Here is an 18,036-nt window from a genome sequence, read left to right on the forward strand (position 1 = left end):
GGGTGAATGCTTGAGATATTTATAACATGCTTTCAAAAGTGCATCAATTGTCATGAGCATTTGAGCATCACACCTATACTATGACACAATGCACTTCTATAGATATGATCTCATTAACCTAAGTATGTGCACTTGGCATTTAAGACCAAAAATTTGTTTTCCTCTCTATGCACATATTTAGGGGGAGCAATCTATATTGTATAGAATTGATTGAGCTTAATTGACATATCTTTTTAATCATGTCTCTTTCCTTTGGTACATTTGCATATTTCTTATCTTTCATTGTGTGCCAAGGCTAAGACTAATATGTTTTCATGAGCATCTCATGTATTAAGTCTTAGATTGAAAGGGAAATGGAGTATTCGGCAAAGACATCGCTTCCACTCAACTCCATTGGTATTATCCACTCTTTGCCGGTATCCCGCCATCTCTCCGTCTTTGGTATAATCTTCACTCATGTTTTATTTGCCAAAGGCGAGAAAGTAGTTCATTGAGGGCTTATATTTCACTCAAAGTATCCGTTTTTGGCGATTCATGCCAAAGGGGGAGAAAGTATTAGCCCAAAGCAAAATGACCGCACCACCACCTCCTAATTTCTTCAAATTGGTAAAACTAATGATTTTCAATTGGTAAATTTCAAATTGGTATCTTATTATGTTCAAAAGGGGGAGAAAGTAGTATTTTCAAAATTGATATCTTAAAACCCTCTTGAACACTAAGAGGAGGATTTCATTGAGGGGGAGTTTTGTTTAGTCAAAGGAAAAGCATTTGAAACAGGGGGAGAAAATTTCAAATCTTGAAAATGCTTCTCAAAATCTTATTTATTTATCCTTTGACTATTTTGCAAAACATTTTGAAAAGAATTTCCAAAAGAGTTTGCAAAAACAAAACAATTGGTGCAAGCATGGTCTAAAACATTAAATGTAAATTGGTCTAATTTCAAAGTAACCTTTGCACTTACCTTATGCAAACTAGTTCAATTCTGCACTTATTTATTTGCTTTGGTTTGTGTTGGCATCAATCACCAAAAAGGGGGAGATTGAAAGGGAAATAGGCTCAAACCTTTTCCTAAATGATTTTGGTGGTTGAATTGCCCAACACAAATAATTGGACTAACTAGTTTGCTCTAGATTATATGCTCTACAGGTGCCAAAGGTTCATCTACAACTATACTAAATCGACTGTCCGGAATACCGTAGATTATTCCGGACAGGAGAAGCTTTTTGGAAAATCAGGCCAAGCGCGGACCGTCCGGGACCCTGCGGCGGACCGTCCGCGACACCAGAATAAACCTCGGACAGAACCAATGCAAAAACATGTGTTTCTACTGCGGACCGTCCGATGGAAGAACAAGCACTGTCCGAGACCATGCGCGGACCGTCCGGGCCCTTGCGGCGGACCGTCCGCGACACCGAGTTGACTTCGACCAGGAACTACAAATCAGGGACAGTCCGACTAAACCGCGGACCGTCCAGCTACAACGTGCGGACCGTCCGGCTATAATTCGCGGACAGTCCGCATGTGAAGACCTGGTTCAGCCCGAAGGTGACAAGTTGAGCAAAAGGAATTATAGAGCTGGCGCGGACCGTCCGGGACCAAGGGCGGACCGTCCGCGTGGTGTCACCGAGGCAGATAGCCGTTGATCTAACCGTTGATCTGTCAGAAGTATCCGTTGAAGATGTCAGAATCGACCGTTGGAGGGTCGCGGACCGTCCGGGCCCTAGCCGCGGACCGTCCGCCAGTGCAATTTCTGGCAGATGCGCCCCAACGGCTATATGGGTGGTTGAGGGCTATAAATTCCACCCCAACCGGCCACTTCAAGGTGTGGGAGCCCAAGCAACATTCCAAGTCATCTAGTTGACATACTCAAGCTCTCCCAACCACATATATTCATTGATACATCCTATACACAAGATTTAGACCACTACAACCAACACAAGTGCCACAAAAGAGAGAGCAAGCAAAAGAGAGCTACTCATTTGAGTTTAGCACTAGTGCCTTGTGAGATTCATCGAGAGATAGTGTGTGCTACATCTTTGTGTTCATTTGCGCGTGGAGTTTTTGACTCCCATTCGAACTTCCTCCAAAGTGTTGGAGGCTTGTAAAAGCTAGCAAGAGACACCAAAGATTGTGGTGGTCCTTGTGGGATCGAGAGTGATCCTTGAGAAGAAGAAGAGCTCGCCGATCCTTGTGTGATCGGGAGAGAGAGGGAAAGGGTTGAAAAAGACCCGTCCTTAAGTGGACTCCTCAACGGGGACTAGGCCTTCGAGGGCCGAACCTCGGTAAAACAAATCACCCGTGTCCATTGTGTTTATTGCTTGTGATTTGTTTGCTTTCCCTTACTCTAAGTTTTCTTGCACCATTATTTGCTAATTTCATTTGGTATTGCTTCAAGTTAAATTTCCATTTAGTGAAGCAACACGTTGCAAGAAAGAACTTGTTCTAGTGCTCTTCTCATCTAAGGGTTCTTGCTTTGTTATTCTATAACTTATTAGTTGTATTGATTTATCTCTCCCGCATTATATAGCAATACTCCTTTCAAGCAAGAACTTAGTTTCTATTCTCCGATATTTGTATATCTTGTTCTAACCACTAATCAAGGGATCTAGTTGGGGGATAAAGTTTTAATTTTCAGGTTCCGCCTATTCACCCCCCCCCTCTAGGCGACTTTCAATTGGTATCAGAGCTAGGCACTTCATCTTGAGTCTAACAACTCGAAGTGATGGCTCGTAAAAGATCCCAAAAGAACAAGAAGACATCTTCTAAGGAAAACACGGAGGTAACTCTTGAAATATTGCTTTCCGATTGTTCTAATTATGATTCATGGTCTACTAGAGTTATAAATGCCTTTAGAACCGTAGATCCACAATTAGAACAAATTTTAGACAAGAGTATTATCCCTCCTAGTTATGATAGGGAAAATGTTTCCGATGAAGACCAAAGATGTATTCGCTTAAACTATCTAGCTTTTGACATCTTGGTTAATTCTCTTAGCAAGGAAGATTATCATGCCCTCATAATGAATCATTATGAACATATTCCCGATGCGCATGATATTTGGACTAGAATTAAAAGCAAGTTTAATAAGTCCAAAAATGATAGTTCATTTTGTGCTTCTACTTCCTTTGGTATTTGTGATACTAACCCTTGCAAGGAAGAAGAAAAAGATGAACGGTGGAGACCAAACGATGAATCCACCTCTCCAAAAGGTGTGTCTTCCCATTTCGATTCCCACATGTGTTGTGTGGCTAATGAAAATGATAGCGGAAGCACAAATGAGGATGAGGAGGAAGAAAGAAGCTTCATGCAACTCTACGCTCGCCTAAGCCAAGAAGATAAGGCGGTCATGCTCAAACTTTTAGAAAGAGCGAGAGAGCAAAGCGAAGCTCGTCAAAGGCTAGAAAGTATTCTCTCCATGAAGATGCAATACTTTGACGAGTTGACTAAAGAGCATGAGGAGCTAAAGTGCTCTCATGTTGATTTGGTCCAAAGGTATGAAACTATTTCAATTGAGCAAGATAACGCGTTACATTGTATAGCTCAATCAATAAATAAGAATACCTTGCTTAAGGACCAAGTAGAAAAGCTAAAAATTGAAAATCTAGCTTTTCAAGAAAAATATGATATGCTCATATGCTCTCATGAAAATCTTAGAGATGATCATATCATATTAAACATTGCTCATGAGGTTGTGATAGAAAATTTAAAATCCCAACAACCTCACTCATGCACATGTATTCAAATTGATACTATATTACCATGTGCTAATGCTTGTTGTTTGTCAACAAGCAAATCTTCCTTTGAGCTAGAATCTGCAGGAACAAATGATGATTCATATCAAAAGCTCAAAGAAGAAAATGAGAGGCTAAAGAAGAGCTTGACACAACTAAAAGGGAAATGCATTGCCCAACCTTCTCAAGATAACCGTGATCACATGGTGAAGAAGCTTGAGACGGGAACAACCGTGGCATGTACTACATCCCTTGAAGAAAATGTCAAGGATTTGAGGATTATCAAGAGGAAGAAACAAAAGATGAAATTCAACACCTCCTCCAAAAGCCTCAACCACGCCTCCACAAAAGGTAACATCCAAGGTAATGATCAAGCCACACTTCACATTAAGAGGTGTAGTGAGTGCTTTAAAGAGGGGCACTTGATTAGGTCATGTCCCTACATTAAAAATGGCTTGATTATTAACAAGGATGATAGACTTTGTTTTAAATGCTCCAAGAAGGGACACTTGCTTAGATCTTGTCCCCATTTAAAGCAAAGAGGCATAGGGTTAGGAAAGAAAATTTTTACTAACCATGTAGCAGGCAATAAACAAGGAAAGAAGAAATCTTCAAAATTTGGAAAACGCCTATGCTACACATGCCGAAAGAAGGGACATCAATGCAAAGATTGTCCCATTGGTAAAATTCCCACTCCTAACTTGTCATTAGATTCATATATAACTAGGCAACCCAAGATTGCAACTTGTGCTAGAAAGGTAACAAGTTTACCAAGCGCTAGCACAAAGGACACTTGGGTTCCTAGATCTTTGTTCACTAACCTTAACGGACCCATCAAGCGATGGGTACCAAAATGTGCTTGACAAGCTTTGTAGGAGAAGGAGATGGTATGCACCTTTGGGGTGCTTGAGGGAGTTAATTCAATTCTTATCAACTCAAGCTATCAATCTTCAAATGATCTACATATTCAAGATTGACCCAAGGTTACCTCAATTTATTGTATTTAAAACTCATATCATCTCGGGGAAGATATTGATGTTGTAGGAATTGAAGAATCATCATGTGCGGAAAATCAAGGCCTACAACATGGAGGACTGTCAAAGGATGGTAACACTTATGTCTTTAAGTGCAAATACCTTAAAATTATCATTTCTTATGCATCTTGTGTAGTCACATAGAAAAATTGAAGCACTTCAAATACCTTTAAATTTATGTTACCATTCTTTGAAGAATTTTCTATCATATGGTAGATTGCATACTCATCATTTCCATCCTATGACAATCTACATGCCTTAAATTGTTGGAAGTACCACATGGCATGTTTTTCGCTAAGTTATTCTATTATTGCCATGTATCTAGATATAGAGAGATTTTTCAAGTTCCTAAAAGAACAAGGTGTTATGTAAGGAATTCAAATCCTTAGGACACTTATAAAAGGAAAACTCTCTCTATAACTAGATTAGTGAGACTATTGATTTTATTTAAGTAACCCAAAGTAGTCTCACTTGTAGAGAATAAGTTTCTCTATGGAAATGCGTAATCCACCATGGCAAGGAAAATCAATCCAATTATGTATGTTGTATGTTTTATTGCTTAAATTGGATATGATTCTTCTACATTTATCGCTCTCCATGTTATGAATTAGATTTATTCCCTTACGTCTCAAGAATTTAACCATGCTTGTTTTATGAGTTAAAACTAGGCATACTTCATGGAATAATCTAGTTCATATTATAAAGTTTCCATGCCAATAGTAATTCACTTTTCATTCTTTGTCAAAATGATTACTAAATGGAAACTAGTGCTTGTGTTACTAACGTATCTCTTGAGCTTACTTATAAATATGCATAGAAGGGAAAGTACACAAGCCTCATGGGTTGACCTTCACCCAAAAGAAGAAAGGTAAAAGCAAAGGTATGGGAACTCATCGTCTTGGATAAATTTAGTTCCCATCTCAATGGGTATCTAATCTAAATTATCATATTCTACCCTTGTGAGGAATAGATTCGCTATTGGACCAAAATTAACTAAGTATGCATTCAAATATCATTTTCTTATTGCTCATGTCCATTAGAATCTATTTAATACCTTTGCGATATTTATATATATGTTATCATATTGATTTGCCTCCAAGTGATGATTAACTAACTTCAATATGATAAAGTAAAATCTCCAATGATTATTAAAATGCTTAAAAGGTGCTCACTCATTTTTCTCAAATGAAATGCACTGATGTTAAGGATTTTACTTCATGTCTATGTGACTTGTGGATGATGAATTATGTATGCTAATTATCTAAAGTAATCATCCTTTCCCATTTACTCCCTTGCGCTATTAACATGTCTCTCGAGTATTTTCAAAAAGTTTGGAAGGAAAAAGAGACAAATACAAAGGGAGGACACTCAAATGGAAAAGGAAGAACATCAAGGACAACAACACCTACTTGGACAATAAGGTTTTCACAACAATCAATGGTGTGGTTGTAAGCATTCTAAATCCTTTTTCATTATGAGGTTACCAGGCTTAAGTTGTTTATTGCAAAATTCATAAGCCTCGATCAAGATGTAAAATGAGTCTCCCTTTATGTCCTTAAAAGTGAATGCATCAAAATCAATTCTTTCAATTACTTGATGCATATCTTTAGGGGGAGTCCATTATTATATTTTGATTATGTTGAGACTATTGCTTTATCTCAGTAATTTCATATAGTCTCTTGCATGAGAATAATGTTTCTCATATAGTATGCTACTACACATCAATCCAACCTGTTAAAATAAAGTCGCTTTTATCAAGGATTGTTGCTTTCATTTCTAAAGTAGCATGCTTATTGGATTCTCCTATTTTTGAGCTTGATTGCAAATCTAATGCCTATGTTGTTCTTTTGATCGCATTTGTTGTTTGATCATTGAATAACTTCAATTATCACTTGTGCTTCTTAGTGTCTCATGTAATTTCAATTTGATTTCAATCTCATGCTTCTTAGTGCTTCATGCAATTACAATTTGATTTCAATTGGTAATTTCAATCAACATCATCTTGATATGCACTAAGTTAAAAGGAGAATTCATGATGTATTTATGCAATTTGTGATCTACTTGGTATATAATAACATGACTTAGAAAAGGATCACTAGTTGTAGAACTCTCTCGTGTGCAAAATATTTTCATACATTGTCTTGAGTATAGGTCTTAAGCGACTAAGACTAAGGACAAAGCACAATGAAGAGAGCATCTCTATGTAAAGGTACAAAAAGGTAAAACTACTCTATCTCATTCATACATGTACCTAAAATCTTCCTACATTACTTGCATATCATGTTTAAAAGGAAGAGAAAGCATGTTCATGCACTAACCCTGCTTCATACCTAGTTTAACCTCTCAAACATTCATTCTTGCATCTTTGTTTAAACTGGATGAAGTAATTTTATTGTCAAGGAGCTTAAAGCTTAACCTTGTAACGAGGATAAGCTGCCTTTGTTCAGGAGGTGGATGGTCCTTAAGCCTCCTTGAAATCCTTAAGGGTGAATGCTTGAGATATTTATAACATGCTTTCAAAAGTGCATCAATTGTCATGAGCATTTGAGCATCACACCTATACTATGACACAATGCACTTCTATAGATATGATCTCATTAACCTAAGTATGTGCACTTGGCATTTAAGACCAAAAATTTGTTTTCCTCTCTATGCACATATTTAGGGGGAGCAATCTATATTGTATAGAATTGATTGAGCTTAATTGACATATCTTTTTAATCATGTCTCTTTCCTTTGGTACATTTGCATATTTCTTATCTTTCATTGTGTGCCAAGGCTAAGACTAATATGTTTTCATGAGCATCTCATGTATTAAGTCTTAGATTGAAAGGGAAATGGAGTATTCGGCAAAGACATCGCTTCCACTCAACTCCATTGGTATTATCCACTCTTTGCCGGTATCCCGCCATCTCTCCGTCTTTGGTATAATCTTCACTCATGTTTTATTTGCCAAAGGCGAGAAAGTAGTTCATTGAGGGCTTATATTTCACTCAAAGTATCCGTTTTTGGCGATTCATGCCAAAGGGGGAGAAAGTATTAGCCCAAAGCAAAATGACCGCACCACCACCTCCTAATTTCTTCAAATTGGTAAAACTAATGATTTTCAATTGGTAAATTTCAAATTGGTATCTTATTATGTTCAAAAGGGGGAGAAAGTAGTATTTTCAAAATTGATATCTTAAAACCCTCTTGAACACTAAGAGGAGGATTTCATTGAGGGGGAGTTTTGTTTAGTCAAAGGAAAAGCATTTGAAACAGGGGGAGAAAATTTCAAATCTTGAAAATGCTTCTCAAAATCTTATTTATTTATCCTTTGACTATTTTGCAAAACATTTTGAAAAGAATTTCCAAAAGAGTTTGCAAAAACAAAACAATTGGTGCAAGCATGGTCTAAAACATTAAATGTAAATTGGTCTAATTTCAAAGTAACCTTTGCACTTACCTTATGCAAACTAGTTCAATTCTGCACTTATTTATTTGCTTTGGTTTGTGTTGGCATCAATCACCAAAAAGGGGGAGATTGAAAGGGAAATAGGCTCAAACCTTTTCCTAAATGATTTTGGTGGTTGAATTGCCCAACACAAATAATTGGACTAACTAGTTTGCTCTAGATTATATGCTCTACAGGTGCCAAAGGTTCATCTACAACTATACTAAATCGACTGTCCGGAATACCGTAGATTATTCCGGACAGGAGAAGCTTTTTGGAAAATCAGGCCAAGCGCGGACCGTCCGGGACCCTGCGGCGGACCGTCCGCGACACCAGAATAAACCTCGGACAGAACCAATGCAAAAACATGTGTTTCTACTGCGGACCGTCCGATGGAAGAACAAGCACTGTCCGAGACCATGCGCGGACCGTCCGGGCCCTTGCGGCGGACCGTCCGCGACACCGAGTTGACTTCGACCAGGAACTACAAATCAGGGACAGTCCGACTAAACCGCGGACCGTCCAGCTACAACGTGCGGACCGTCCGGCTATAATTCGCGGACAGTCCGCATGTGAAGACCTGGTTCAGCCCGAAGGTGACAAGTTGAGCAAAAGGAATTATAGAGCTGGCGCGGACCGTCCGGGACCAAGGGCGGACCGTCCGCGTGGTGTCACCGAGGCAGATAGCCGTTGATCTAACCGTTGATCTGTCAGAAGTATCCGTTGAAGATGTCAGAATCGACCGTTGGAGGGTCGCGGACCGTCCGGGCCCTAGCCGCGGACCGTCCGCCAGTGCAATTTCTGGCAGATGCGCCCCAACGGCTATATGGGTGGTTGAGGGCTATAAATTCCACCCCAACCGGCCACTTCAAGGTGTGGGAGCCCAAGCAACATTCCAAGTCATCTAGTTGACATACTCAAGCTCTCCCAACCACATATATTCATTGATACATCCTATACACAAGATTTAGACCACTACAACCAACACAAGTGCCACAAAAGAGAGAGCAAGCAAAAGAGAGCTACTCATTTGAGTTTAGCACTAGTGCCTTGTGAGATTCATCGAGAGATAGTGTGTGCTACATCTTTGTGTTCATTTGCGCGTGGAGTTTTTGACTCCCATTCGAACTTCCTCCAAAGTGTTGGAGGCTTGTAAAAGCTAGCAAGAGACACCAAAGATTGTGGTGGTCCTTGTGGGATCGAGAGTGATCCTTGAGAAGAAGAAGAGCTCGCCGATCCTTGTGTGATCGGGAGAGAGAGGGAAAGGGTTGAAAAAGACCCGTCCTTAAGTGGACTCCTCAACGGGGACTAGGCCTTCGAGGGCCGAACCTCGGTAAAACAAATCACCCGTGTCCATTGTGTTTATTGCTTGTGATTTGTTTGCTTTCCCTTACTCTAAGTTTTCTTGCACCATTATTTGCTAATTTCATTTGGTATTGCTTCAAGTTAAATTTCCATTTAGTGAAGCAACACGTTGCAAGAAAGAACTTGTTCTAGTGCTCTTCTCATCTAAGGGTTCTTGCTTTGTTATTCTATAACTTATTAGTTGTATTGATTTATCTCTCCCGCATTATATAGCAATACTCCTTTCAAGCAAGAACTTAGTTTCTATTCTCCGATATTTGTATATCTTGTTCTAACCACTAATCAAGGGATCTAGTTGGGGGATAAAGTTTTAATTTTCAGGTTCCGCCTATTCACCCCCCCCTCTAGGCGACTTTCACCTGTATTTCATGAGCCTGTTCAACTACAGGACGGTTTTCCACCATCTTATAGTCAAATAGCTGCTCCATGATGTACAGCTCGCTACCAGCATCAGAAACACCAAACTTCTCATCTAATGCATCCCATAACTCTTTTGCAGATGTGCACGTTAGATAAGAATCAACATACTTGTTGGCAAGAGCGCCAATCACGGCGCCTCGAAACAGGTTATCGGCAACGTCGAACATTTTCTCCTCTTCAGGAGTGAACTGTTCGGGTTTCCCCTGTGCGGCGTGATAGCAGTTCATTGCGGTCAACCACAGTATCATCTTACTACGCCATCTCTTGTAAAACGTCCCATCAAAAGGTTCACTTGGTTTTAACGCAGCAGCAAAACCACTAACAGAAAAATGCCTAATATCAGATTTTTGGATTGTTAGAAAGTTAGGCATTTTTAGTTTTAATTTAATCCAGATAATCAGTGCGATATATGTGATGACATGTATGTGCATGTGTGTATAACTACTCGCATAAGCAGTAAACAGCAATGAAACATGCATAAATACGAAGAACAGAGTGTACCCAGCGGAGGGACCGATGCTCAAGGCACCAGTGGCTCCATTCACACGAGACATCTCGTGTGTTTGTTCGATGTAGCCGTACGAAGTCGGTGCAGGAAGATGTACGCAGTGCAGTCCCTCGAACGGTCGCCGGGAAGAAGAACAGCTGTGGACGATCACGCGAGCAGTGACACATGGGAATTGTTCGAGTTCTTTAGCCAGTGCCTGTATTTCATGAGTCTGTTCAACTACAGGACGGTTTTCCACCATCTTATAGTCAAATAGCTGCTCCATGATGTACAGCTCGCTACCAGCATCAGAAACACCAAACTTCTCATCTAATGCATCCCATAACTCTTTTGCAGATGTGCACGTTAGATAAGAATCAACATACTTGTTGGCAAGAGCGCCAATCACGGCGCCTCGAAACAGGTTATCGGCAACGTCGAACATTTTCTCCTCTTCAGGAGTGAACTGTTCGGGTTTCCCCTGTGCGGCGTGATAGCAGTTCATTGCGGTCAACCACAGTATCATCTTACTACGCCATCTCTTGTAAAACGTCCCATCAAAAGGTTCACTTGGTTTTAACGCAGCAGCAAAACCACTAACAGAAAAATGCCTAATATCAGATTTTTGGATTGTTAGAAAGTTAGGCATTTTTAGTTTTAATTTAATCCAGATAATCAGTGCGATATATGTGATGACATGTATGTGCATGTGTGTATAACTACTCGCATAAGCAGTAAACAGCAATGAAACATGCATAAATACGAAGAACAGAGTGTACCCAGCGGAGGGACCGATGCTCAAGACACCAGTGGCTCCATTCACACGAGACATCTCGTGTGTTTGTTCGATGTAGCCGTACGAAGTCGGTGCAGGAAGATGTACGCAGTGCAGTCCCTCGAACGGTCGCCGGGAAGAAGAACAGCTGTGGACGATCACGCGAGCAGTCGCGAAGACGCTCCCCAAAAATCTGATCGCCCGCACACCCGTGCAAGTGTATCTCTGCGGTCGGTGATTTCGGAGGCCTGCTCTGCTCTCCCACTCTCTCTGTGCTCGCAGAAGATGGGACGGGAATGTGTTGTTTGCAATTCGCGTGAGATAAATCGCGTGACTGGAAGAGCCCTCCCTCTCCATTCTTATAGGCGGTCAGAAGAAGGGAGAAGAAGAACGGACAGAAACAGTCGCGCATATTCGGACCAAGGTCCGATCTACCACGAGCCACGGCCCGGCCGCCGGCGGCGGCGCGCGCGCGCGTGGCAGTCCTTCATCCTTTTCTCAACTTCTCAATAGATGCACCAATGGTCCACCTATTTAAGTTGATTGATTTGTCCTTTGAACTTCCAATATGGTACTAAATAATTAGTACACCATAGCATTAAAGTGGGCCATTAGCATTGACTATTATTGAGTATTAATTTGGGCCAAGCCCACATTAATCCAACATAGCAGCTCAATGAATGTAAAAAATAAGACTCACTGGGTGTGACCTAATTAGGCAAAATGTGATCCTTCTACGACTGCTCCGTGATGTTGCCGAAGCCAACTGCCGAGGATCTAATTCCTAGACGGGACGAAGAGAATTCACCCGTGTAGCATATGTACCATATCACCTTATCGAGAGAAGAAATACTCAGGCTCAGGTACATGTATCATGAGTTTATGACAAATCAAAACATCTACACAAAAAAAAACCTGCAGGACTAAGACAAAAGCTAATTTGTCGACGAGAACACATGATATTTTTTGGTCCAGCCATCCGAATAGAGCAAGGAAAACAACCACCGTCAACACATTACATTCAACAATAAGAGGTTGCACACTCATACTCCTTAAGCCGTTGAATTATACATTACGGCAGTTTTGACTACCAAGACAGCGTCCTAACATCAGACTGCAACATCCTCAGCCAGACAAGAAAAGCCGCATGACACCATAAAATCTACCTCCTCACAGGAGGCGCGCTGCCTCGCCCAACAGGACCACCACCACGACCAGAAGCAGCCTAAAATTGACAGACAAAAGAGTTAGGAACTACTCCCTCCGGGTTTTTTTTATTTGTCGCGTTTTAGTTTAAAAATTAACTAGCAGACGATAAATATTCGAGAACGGAAGTAGTATCAATTATCAAGTGATGAATGAATGAGTACACAACTTACAATTATAATTTAGATGACAGTGTACATATATCTTTGATTATATCAAATCACACAAAATGAAACTCCAAAGAAAAATAATACAAAATTGCTTCCGGATAATACATAGTTCACTTCACCAAGATATTTTGGATTTCACTACCATCTCAGGTCCCATGTGCCCATCTCTACTGACAAGATGCACTATAGAGTTCACAAAATGGTAAAAAGAATGTGTCGTGCAAACTTATTTCTTCATTCCCTGCAAGTTTGACAGGAACTATACTTGACAATAGTGATGACACAGTGTTCAGGCGGAAACCTTCCAATTCGATTATTATCAAAATAATATCCCGGCCAGCAGGAATCTTTCAACCATGTAAGAAGCTCAAACCATCCTTACACGTAAAACAAAACCACTGGAAGTGAGGGGCACTCAGATACATGTGTTGAAAAGCAATTAACCCAAAGAAAAAAATCAGCACCCAAAGTCCCATCCTACCGTTCCCTCCCTCCCAAAAAAAACATGTGTTCTACGATGGCAGTATACAACCATGCCTTTTTACACTTCCAGCTAAAGACATGAAAAAAGAGAACACTGAACCTAGCCATGATAGGTTTAATACCAAATGGAAGAATGATATTCAAAATTTCTTCAGTTTAACATCACAATGATATCTAATGAGGCTACAATTTCCTTTGATGCCAAAGTGCATCCTAATTTCATATATTTGATCATGTCACATTTGTCCACCCCACCACATTACATTCGTTTTATTGTTTAAAAGGAGAGTGGAAAAAGAAACCCTACCAACAGTCTCATTTATCCTCACGAACTCATGTTACCAGCTAAAGCAAAGGACATAGAACTAAAATTCCTGTTATGTCCTGATGCTCAAAATATGGTTTTAATCTGAATGAAACTAAAATTAACTGCAACATCCGTACCAGTTCATATTGCTCCCATGTCTATCAATAACCCAGTCTGAACTCTTAAGTCTTAACAGAAAATGTCAATCAACGCTTAAAAAAATTGATAACAATTGTTCATTTTTTCCTACTTAACTAACCCTAGACAGTTTGTTCAATTTCCCCCAATGCCAATAGAGTAACAACACTAACCCCACAAATTCCATGCATGTAGGCATCCATCATAAAAGAGAACATCCCACAAGCAAAGATTTACAAAATAGTCACTATCTTAGACTCTTAGTATAAACAACATACTAGTAAAAACTAATCTGCTCTACATACAGGTCAGTATCTCAATATAAAAACATACCAGTAGCCAATACCCACTGACTGACCGATTTTAGCCATTGAGACCAAGACAGCAACTTACGAAATCATGGCCTCCTAACTCATGTATTTCAAAGCAAATACAATCAAACTATTGAATTCTACTCCCTCCGTCCCAAAATAAAATTCGTTTTACCTTTTTAGGTGATTCATACAACAATTAATGTATTTGTTTTATATATGTGTCTAGATTCATCATCATCCATTTGAACATAGACATAAAAATCAAGAGCTAAAACGACTACTATTTTGAAACGGAGGCGGTATCATTTTACTGTATTAAAATTAGATTAATAAAACATTCATGGTTTTGAACTCATGTTTGCAGTGCTTATTTACTCCAATGTATCACGAAATAATGAAACAGAAAAGTTAAAAATGGTCTTACATAGAAGACAAACAAGTCAATTCCAGAGTGAAGAAAAACTATGCTAGATACGGATTGCTTTTATTAAAACATGACAGAAAAATTTAGGAAAACTCTCGAATTTTTTAAGGAAACGGTATTAGGGTGTCATTGCATCTTATTGGCAATGGCAAGCTCTAAATTTGGTATACTTCTTGATTAACAAATGAAATGCATAAAGCGGATGATACTCAAGAAGCAAGACAGAAACAACAATTTTTGCCACACAACCACAAAATGTAACAATAATAACACTGATATAAAGAAAAAAGCATTGTCCTGTTGCTTAGCCCTAACGAATTATGGTTAACAACACTAATAGTCCAATACCATTGTTGTTGCTGGTGCTGTTACATACTATAGTCACAGAGGTGCAGGTGGGTGCCATGTTTTGGGAATAGTAGTGCTGACAATTACATTGAAGAGGATCAATGGAGACCCTTAAGGGCAGCAATTTGCAACCCATGTAGTCATTTTAGGTTTCCATTAGGTACGAACATACGGGCAAAAGACAAAATCAAATTATAGAAGATGGTCCAATGGAAGTGAATAACAATTGCATATATTAGTGCTTGTATGTTATTTACTTATATCTGAGCCAATCATATACGGCCAAACCAAAGGCAATGGAAAAAACAATGATTGAGGTAGAAAGTGAAAAAAAGAGATTGGAAGTAACCGTGTTTTGATGAAGACAACAGAACTGACAAAGATGTTTAGCTATCATACTTATGGAGAAAACAAAAAAAACTCCCCAAGATTTTGTGATATCCATCAGATTAGAATTTAAGAGCGGAACTGATGGAGATGTTCTAGCTATCCATGAGCAGATCTGCAGCATTATTCATCCTTGACATGTTTGATAGTGTCCCAATAAATACCCCGTAAATTCACAATTTTAACGATAAGCAAGATTATCCTATGCAGTCAACCAACAAAAGTGTTGTGGTGCCTTTGAAAAGAGTTAATGCACAGTTAACTTAATTATTTCACAAAGGCGCATACTCATTGCATTTTCTTTTGTAAATTACATAAACAGGTTAGTCATATCATATTGAAAACTATGTAATGAAATAAGGTGAAACACTCATAGTGAAAAGAGTCACAACTAAAAACAATGGAAAGCAACATTACCCGAGCACGCATTGCAACTGCACGTCCACGCCCAACTCCAATAGCTGATCCTTTGCCCTACATTCGACCAAGCAAATTATGTACCATATCACCATTGGTTTTCTCACAGCAAGGCACTAAGCGGTACAGGGAATCATCAGTCACAAACCCTAATTCTCGCTTCCAAGCGCTTGAACATGGGAGCGTTCTTGAGCATATCAGGTATAATCATAAATCTGTAACATAACAGCAGCAAAACCCACAAGCAGAAAAATAATTAGGCCGCCGTAACTCGACAACATTGAACATTGCATCACGGAATAAATCTAGTTTTTTTATTACCTCACTCTGCTTCCTCTGATGAAGACGTGCTCCAGCTGCGAAACCTTCCCATCCTGCAGATTAATCAACAGAAAGAAAGAAAAATACTCAGGGAGCACAATCCATGGGGATCAAGCTCGGATCCGAAGGTAGCGCGAGCAGAGAGAGCATACCTTGGCGGTGAAGGTAATGTTCTCGAGCTGGCAATTCCAGTTATCCTCGCACTCGACCATGGACCCCCGGTACACTTCGCCGGTCTTGAGCTCCACCGTCACCACATGACCCGCTGCCTCATGGAGCAACTTCACCGGGATCCCCAGGCTCCGGCTCATCTCCCCCTTTCCGTCTCTCTCTCTCTCTTCCCCTCTGTGCAAACAGGAGGCGGCGGCACAAAGTTTGGATCTTTTAACGGGCGTTTGTTTGCGACTTGCGAGACCGGATTGAAAAAAAAAACAAGTTTATCTTTCTCAACTATAGCCCAAAAAACATTTTTTTTCTCACAAGACAGCTCCTCCTTGTCTAATAAAAACCGGACACTGGTTTTTATCTTTTTTATATTTATTTCGGCTCAATCTTTGAATTTTTTAAAGTAAATTATGCAACAATTATAAAATAGAAAATCTATTTTTATTACACTCTACATAGATAAATATATATAGTGAACCTATGATATAATATGTTTTATTATATTTTTTCTATTACATTTTTAAATCTGAAGTTTGTGTAATTAACTCATAGCTGTATTTTTACTTTGCAATTATGGTAAAATAATATGGTGGGCTAAACATTGCATGTTTGAGTTGTAGTAAAAAAATCAGGCTCATTGAATTACGTATGATTGAGTTATTAATTTGTTTAGATATATACTTGTTAAGTAGTTTAAATTATGTACAAATAAAAAATATGTATTCTTTTTTAATCTCTTATATTGAAACCCACACAGGTTTCCTCGCACCACAGCACGTCACGCCGCCTCGACGTTTTCACGTGCTGACAAGAGTTGGGTCAACCCGACTTTTTCTTCTAATCGAGCTTTGAGCGGGCTCTCTCCCTCCCAAGTCCCATGTCGTCCCTTTCCTCGCTTTCTCCTTAGGCTCCGATAGCAACAAGGAGATGACATCGGTGGCACGCTCGCGGATGCCGCAACGGGGCGTGCCACAATATGTCCCGTTCTACTACGTGGCAAACTCGATTGTCGTCGGGGACATCGAGGAGACGCCTCCATCATGGAGGTCTCGCCTTACTCAGTTCTAGGAGCGACACGCCCTAGTCGTCACCGACATCACCGCCAGTCGCCAAGCTCACGCCCCATCCCCGACCTTTTCTTCCCCACCATTTACGTTTGACATTCCTCCCCAAAATCTCTCTTGTTCCCGAAGTATCCACCAATTTCCTTCCTCGCGAGCAGCAATACTGAATCTCTGTAGTGCGACAGTTCATATGTTATTACATTATAGCCCAACTATCATCTATCTGTCATTTCTTTATTGTTCCTAAAGACATGTCTTTCTTCATAGGATACATGTCGAGGCGGGTCGGGCTAGACGGAAGGATCGAAACCCGACACGGGTTTGGCCCGGCCAAAACCCAGCATGACACGAAGGGAAGCGGGCCCGTGCTGCCCTAGCTCGGTCACTGGGTCATGCTTGGGCCTAAGATGCGGCATAGTGAGCTAGGACCGATATGGGTCGATTTTATTTTTTTGTTTTTTCATACAAATACATATAGGGCTATTATGTTCTTGCCCCCACTTTGATTTCCAATTGTGACTTTGCCCCTACTTTTGAAACTTCGTGATTTTGCCCCCACTTTACTTGGATGAAGCAGAAAAGTTACCCCTGTTTTGTGATTTTACCCCCACTTTTCTCGCAGTGCAGGGGTAACTTTCAGCTTCATCCGAAAAAGTGAGGGCAAAATCACAAAGTTTGGAAAGTAGAGGCAAAATAACAATTAGAAATCAAAGTGGGGGCAAGAATACAATAGCCCATACATATATTATACTTGAATATAGAGTATAAAATACAAAAAAACATGTTTGTTTTGCTGGTTATGTGGGTGTAAATACGTGTTTAGAGCTAACAACTATGGTTTAAACCATCATATATTATCCAATGCAAATGTTGTCGTTGGACAAAGATACTTCGTGCTTTTTGTGTCCTTGGTCATTATGCAAGCATATAGTTGTGTAGAAGCCTTAACGTTAGCTTATACTTGACGTATTACACATGGTCTAAATGTTGGGACATAATATAAAAATGGATGTTACTGAAATCTAAGACATTGGTGAAAGCGACTTC

The 18,036-nt window shown here is 39.9% G+C and overlaps 1 protein-coding gene across 1 annotated transcript; it reads right to left on the reverse strand.

The window, feature by feature from the left end:
- Positions 1–12,058: 12,058 nt before the first annotated feature.
- Positions 12,059–16,157, reverse strand: LOC100284316 (uncharacterized). The gene is made up of 5 exons (NM_001157211.2): positions 15,913–16,157; positions 15,761–15,813; positions 15,588–15,654; positions 15,440–15,496; positions 12,059–12,470 (listed from the first exon to the last, which is right to left on the reverse strand). The coding sequence occupies exons 1-5, from the start codon at positions 16,069–16,071 to the stop codon at positions 12,408–12,410; spliced, it is 399 nt and encodes a 132-aa protein (NP_001150683.1). The 5' UTR covers positions 16,072–16,157; the 3' UTR covers positions 12,059–12,407.
- Positions 16,158–18,036: the final 1,879 nt, after the last annotated feature.

This window comes from Zea mays, chromosome 9, assembly GCF_902167145.1.
Source record: "Zea mays cultivar B73 chromosome 9, Zm-B73-REFERENCE-NAM-5.0, whole genome shotgun sequence".
In the NCBI taxonomy this organism is placed as follows: domain Eukaryota; kingdom Viridiplantae; phylum Streptophyta; class Magnoliopsida; order Poales; family Poaceae; genus Zea; species Zea mays.

What these genes read in the sequence shown, in the direction of transcription:
- LOC100284316 (NM_001157211.2), bottom strand. Translation starts at nt 16,071, where the DNA reads ATGAGCCGGAGCCTGGGGATCCCGGTGAAGTTGCTCCATGAGGCAGCG. An exon ending in ATCAGAGGAAGCAGAGTGAG is followed by an intron (nt 15,655 to 15,760) that starts GTAATAAAAAAA and finishes GTTATGTTACAG; the next exon opens with ATTTATGATTATACCTGATA. An exon ending in GCTTGGAAGCGAGAATTAGG is followed by an intron (nt 15,497 to 15,587) that starts GTTTGTGACTGA and finishes GGTCGAATGTAG; the next exon opens with GGCAAAGGATCAGCTATTGG.